The 6367-nt window shown below is 41.1% G+C and overlaps 1 protein-coding gene across 1 annotated transcript in view; it reads right to left on the bottom strand.

Annotated features, from left to right (window-relative positions):
* SERPINB5 (serpin family B member 5) overlaps window positions 1-6367 on the bottom strand; it is a 33649-nt gene that overhangs the window by 7332 nt on the left and 19950 nt on the right. The window contains exons 2-5 of the mRNA XM_080377851.1: window positions 5264-5401; window positions 4088-4205; window positions 2569-2711; window positions 905-1072 (exon numbers count right to left, since the gene is read on the bottom strand). Coding sequence (XP_080233977.1) covers window positions 905-1072; window positions 2569-2711; window positions 4088-4205; window positions 5264-5401 — 567 coding nt within the window. The remainder of the gene's footprint in view (window positions 1-904; window positions 1073-2568; window positions 2712-4087; window positions 4206-5263; window positions 5402-6367) is intronic.

The following is a 6367-nucleotide window of genomic DNA, read 5'->3' as shown; positions in this document are numbered from 1 at the left end:
CAAATCCAGAGCCTGATCTCAACCAAACACACAGCTGTTTGAGCAATTTTTTAAAAACTGGGAAGTGAGGAGGCAGAATTTGGGGCCACAACAAGTTGCTATCAGGAAAGGCCTCACCTGCATGTTAAGATATGTGTGTGCTGTAGTTTATACCTACATATAAAAGTACCTTACAGCTGCAAAGGCAGATTCCTTCTGCCTATAGAATTTATGAACAGTTGCAGCAAATTACAAATGAGACTTGCCTGATCATCTGTCTCTTAATCCTTAAACATTGAAGAGAAGTGAAAATATGTTTTAAATTTTCATGAGTTACGTAAGAAATAGTTGTTCTTTAGGAAAAGTCTTACTTGTTTCCAAATTTACATGCAACTATAATAAAAAATGGCTCATTGTCAGGCACCTCTGCTTAAAATTAAAACTTAGAAAAGTGTAAGGCCTTAGTAAAATAAATCATGGATAAACATCAACTGAAAAAACGAGGACACTAGAATAAATAAAGTCAGCACTACTGAGTACCCAGTAAGTATGACTTTAAGCACTCTACTGAAGCAAGAAAAAAAATCTCAAGATGAAAAATTGTTTGGGGGGTCCAGGTTTTCAAATTGATGCAGATTCCTAAAGTGCATCAAGGGCACCTTCTGCAATTTACATTGTCTTCTACGCACACCCTATCTAAAACAAAGTCTTGTTCACAACTTCACAGTTGGCCACAATGAAAGCAATGTCACAAATATGAGATCAGGAACAGAGAAGCAGAATGAGAAGGTAAATTCACAGGGATTTTACTTTTTGTTTTCTTCTATATAGCATCTAAATAACAAAAGCATTCCATAACTATATGGCATTATAAGTGGGCTGTTTCCAAAGGAAGCATCATACCAATTCTTTTTTTTTCTCTCACCTGCTCCAAGCCAGTGGTCTCATCTTCAATCTCTTTGGGCAGCAGAATGAGCATGCTTATATGTTTGTTAAGGCACGGAAGCTCAAGGATAGCAACATTTAATTCTTTTACATAGCCCAGGCAAAAAGTAGCTTCCAGATTCATCATTTGCACTGGTTTAGTTTCAGTCTGCAAAATCAGAGAAAACAATCTAGCATTCCTTTTAAATCACAGATAAGACGGCAAGAGAGGAAAGTTTGTAAGCTTGCATGGCAGTGGTACATTGAGTTACCTTATGAGAATTTGTTGGCTTTCTTAGGTAATGAAACCAGCTGCAAGAGATCCTGTTGGCTTTTTACAGTAGGCAGCTTTCCGAAGAAAAGTAGAACAGAATTCTACTTAATACAATAGCAACACATTGGGGATGTGCCTAATATCAGTGGCCCTGTTTCACTGAGTGCTACAAACTATACTGTCTACAGGGCATCGTAATGCCAGTAAGTGTCAAGCGCTGAGCACTTCTCAACAGTGAAGGTCAAGCTGTTAATGCGAGTAATTGATATTTTGGTTCAGGAGCTGAAACAGAATAAGAAATTTCAGGCTCACCTAAAGCCCAATGTCTTTGCTTTTCATGAATGAAACAAACCAAAACAAAACTCTTTATTTCACAAATAAGATTTACAAGCTACTCTGTTCACCTGGAAACTTATTTAAAATTCAAAATCAGTAGAAAAATGTTACTTCAGGGAAAAAAAAACTTGAGATGTTTCACTTAATTTTAATGCTGACTGTCATTTTAAAAACTTTTTTAGCTGAAATTGTTGGCTGATGTGGTAATCTATGAATATTTTCAGTGAACTTGAAATGTATCTCATGTGCATGAGAAACATTTCAAGTTCACTGAAAATATATATATATACACATAGGTAGGTAGGTATGTATTTGGAGTATAATCTCTATCTCACATATGTTGCCCAGCTTTGTAACTTGGTTTAGAGCTGTCTGTCTGACCATAATACTCATCACTGGTCATGGATTCCTGAAGACAACAGCCATAGGTGCTGCACCCACTTGGGCCTCGTGCCTGAGCAGGGCTGATACACAGAAGGTTGCAGTCCTGAGCCTGACTGGAAAGAGGGAGATTAATGAGGTGCCATCCATGAAGAGGGATGAGGAGGGTCAGGCACCTCAGGGGTTTACTCGGAGGGATCCCACAGATGTAGATGTTTCACTAGCTCTGTGACGATGATAAATACCATGTTTTGTGCTTCACCCCTGCTGGTTCTGTGTGTGATGCAGCCTCTGGTACACGCTGCAACCTCTTGGAAGATGCTACCCACGAGATTGTGCACCTCCTTTTAAGCAAGGCTGCTTCTGATCATTTGTACTCAGCTCCTGTTGTCTAAATATACTAACAGAACAGCCAGTTTTCACACTGGGCCTTTGAAAGACAGATGTGAAAGCACCAGCAAAGTTTTAAAACAACACAGTGAGCAAACCAGTTTAGGGACCGCTGCAACAGCAATATAGGTTTAGACAAGCCTAAGAATGACATGGTAACAATAAACATTTCTCATTTTCTCTTGTTGGGATTTCCTTAGCTCAAAATTTGCATTTTATTGAGTGGAAACAGACTCTTTCTTTTTTTTTTTTTTTTTCTTTCTTTCTTTTTTTTCAGAACATACCTTGTTGACTTTAAAAGGACATTCTTTGATCTCTGCCTCTGGGAACTTCTTCATCCAGTTTGTGACAAAATAAGCTGCATTGACTAGGAGGATCTGAGTCTGGTCACTTACACTATCCTCATTCAAAATATTCTCCATTTTGCCTGTGAACAGGTTTAAGATAGTTGTTAAAACACCAATTCATTATGAGTATATCCATTGCTTCAATTGAATATGAAAACATTTCACTAAATTAAAAAATCTGTGTCCTGCATCTCACAGATAAAATATTTCAATTCCAATGGAAAATTCCAAAAAGAAGCACTCACTTAAGATTGCAGCTTAATGTTTGAAATGAGATTTGGGATCAAGGCAGATCTTCAAAATGATTCCTTGGCTTATGTAGCATGGAATCAAAAACAGGTCTACTGCTTTTGTTCAGTACCTTAAAGAAGGTACTGAATTTTCAGTGAAATCAACAGGTGTAAGCGAAAAAGCATTTGTCATTTGGAGAGCAAGACGAAGGGAAGTTCCAGGTTAGCAGCTACTCATTTCTAGACTGATACATAAGAATAAAATAACGAGAATAACAAAAAGCGCTGCTCTGATTACAGTTCATAACCAAATACTGTTACAGACTTCTAAAAGGACATGGAAGTGTTGTCCCCATGCCTTGCTTTGTTTTAGACCTGTTCAAGCACTGCCACAAAAGACATTGAATTCGGAGCACTGGGGAGGAAAGTCATGCATGAATTGCACAGGCAGGGCAAGGTGCTTCCACATGGGCACCTGTGCCAACCTGGGAAGGCCCAGACTCATGCACCCATGTTTTCATATTTGTACCAACACAAAGGCAACAGGCAGCAACCGACCCCAGAGCTACCGCTGCAGAGGCTGCCAGCAGGCTCCGTTATGGGCGCTGCATGCTCACATGGGCCAGGGCTGGACTGCTGCCCCCCCCAGACTGGGCACGCTCTGCCCAGGGACCCTCATGGTCACTGATGAGCATCTCCTGTGACTCAGCTAAGTGTTTTGAGTATTCAGTATTGAGGGAGAAGTGCCTGCAGCCCCATTTCCACTGGAAGGCAAGAGACGCATGTCTCAGCTGAGCTGAGCTAAGCTGAGCTATTAATTAACAGCCTGAAATTCAGAGTCCAGCAAGTACTTCCAATTACAATAAAGCTTTTAAAGGAAATCAGGGCCTGGGTTTGATGTATTCATGTCAGGCACTTATGAAGCTCCACAGCCAGGGGCTGTTGTTCTCCCAAACTGTCCTGCTGCAGTCAAATGGGAGCAGCTTTCCCCAAGGCTAATGCAAGGCCAGTCTCACATTTCCACCTTCAGAAATGCTGCAGTAGTAAGGTTCATGATTTCAAAACAGGCTGACATTGCTACTCCTTATGGATACAAATAGTAGGTCTAGTTCCACTGCTTTCACTATGTATTTACTTCTAAAAGCATTAGTAAAGAGGCGCCACAAGGACAAAGGTCTCTTTCTCCAAAGAGGCAAAGAGCATCCCCAAGGTTAAGCTGTACTCACCATCAGTTAGCTCCGAAAGAGATTTGTTGATCTTCTGTCGAGTTTCCTCAGGTTTTTCTTTGAACTCCACTAATTCCAGCTCAGATGGAAAAGGCCTCTTTGTGGAGTTGACAAAGTCCTGAAAGACACAAGGTACCAAAGTCATCCTTGGTTAAATGCCATCCACCCAATGGCTCTTTACAGAGCCTGCAACATCAGCATTCTGAGCTTCACCAAGGGGTAGCTGGGGAGTTTATTACGATGGACAGCTATTAAATAACAGCGGGTGACAAGCGGGATGCACAGCTGCATTCAGGACATCTTTCCCAAGGTTGCCTTCAGTCCAGTGGTGTTATATCAGCAGCTAATGTAACTTTGGAATTGCAGGAGTAACCTCATTGCTAGAGTTTGAAAGGATGAAACAATCCCCAGTCCAGGCCTTGGATAAGAGAGGACCGAAATAAAGGCCACAGGCTGCTTGCATCATGCTCACCGTGTTTATTGCTGTGGTTGGGTATTGGCCTTTGCTGTAGCAGAGGCTGAACAGCAGGCAATCTGATTATAGCATCATTTAAGCATGCTGAGTTTTCTGAAACACCACTTTTAGGCTGATGTTGTCCTTCTTGGGGCCCTATTCAAAGGCAACTTTGAGGAAGAAGGGAAAAAAAAAACCCAAACCACTTCATTTTCCTCAGTTATTTTCAAGGTCCATAAGTTACAAGGCCAAACACCACCTTCCTCTCTTGTGTGGTTCCAATAGCCAGACTTCTGCCTCCTCAGACAGATGAAGAAATCTATAGCTTATGCAGTAATTACTTGGGTGTGTGAATTGGGCACACACTTGCACTGCCAACTTTTTTTAAGACTCCTTTTCACTCATACTAACGATTCAAAGACCTTGATGTGGCAAAGTTATGTTGCATTCAAAACCTACTCAGCTACTGACCTAAAGCACATTAATGAAATAATGAGAAGTGTTGTAATAGTTGCATAGCTTGCGGTCAAGCAGCACACTCATCCATCCTCCTACAAACTTTTATGGCAGCAGAGAATATTACGTTGTTCATCATCTGAGTCTAGCAAGTAACAGCCAAAAGTGAGAGAAATTATTTTAAATAGCATTGCAGTCTGACACCATAACCTGTCAACATGCTGGCCAAGCAATCCATAGCACCAGGGCTTTTCTGCAGCACTTACTGTGGTAGGATTAAGAGACTTGTCTACAAAGAGCCGTTTGACCATTTTCAGCGCAAAGAAAGAGCTGAGTTTGGAAACATCTGAAGTTACTGTTTGAAACCCGAAAGAAACATCTTTGACATCTTGTAAATGGAGTACCTGTTAAATGAACATAATAAAATGCTAAGCATCATTTTTATTATTATTGCATAAACATTCCCAAGAGCTTAGCAAAAACTAATGCTAATTTGCAACCAGAGCTGTGACTTTTTGAGTTTAAGCTAACAACATAGCCTCTCACTGTTGTTACTAAAGAATTATTTATTTGACATCCTCACATAATCCTAAAAACCTGATGCTACCAGAACCTTAACCAAATGCATTTCTTTCCTGTAAGCTGGCCAAATAAATCAATAGAGCTGTTCATGCTGGTGATATGGCTTAGTTGATTAAAACACTAAAAGAGTATGGAGTCATAATGTTTTCACCAAACTCATATTCTTGTCCAAAAACCTGGAGCTTTTAGGCCAGATAAATGAGGATCCCAGTCAGTCTCCTTTCTAGAAGCGGGTTACACCTTTAAAAATGCTCGACAGATCAAGTTTTCTGATTGCTGTGACTGATACATGACATCACACGATATTTCAGCAAAAATTGATCAGATAACTTTGTCTGTTTTGGCAGACAAAATATGAGCTGGAGGTAGGGGCTGCTGACCCACACATGGCCACCTCCCAGCTCCTGGGAATGACAAATCTAGTTCTAGGAAGTTCTGGGGTGACCTAAAACTCGCTGCTTTTAGGCACCAGAGAGAGGTTACTGCTGGTTTTGTTTGAAAATAACCCTGCAAATATGAATTGAACTTCTAATGCCTGCTTACTACAGGGTCTTTGAGGGTGGCTGTTTCATTACAGGCAGCCTGCCCAACCCTCCTCGCCTGCCTCAAGTTCCCACATGAGGCATGGCAAGCACTTAGCAACCTTCTTTTGGCTTTGTCCTTCACTCCTGCTCTTTCTCCCTGAACATATCATACCTTCACAGACACAACAAACTGCTGCCCTGCCTTACTAGCCCTCCGTGTCCCCCCCTCTCCGTGCACAGTGGGTCATTTCCTTAGAACCAGAG

Source organism: Falco punctatus, assembly GCF_963210335.1.
Source record: "Falco punctatus genome assembly, chromosome: 3".
In the NCBI taxonomy this organism is placed as follows: Eukaryota; Metazoa; Chordata; class Aves; order Falconiformes; family Falconidae; genus Falco; species Falco punctatus.
This window is presented reverse-complemented; position numbering and strand designations above follow the sequence as displayed.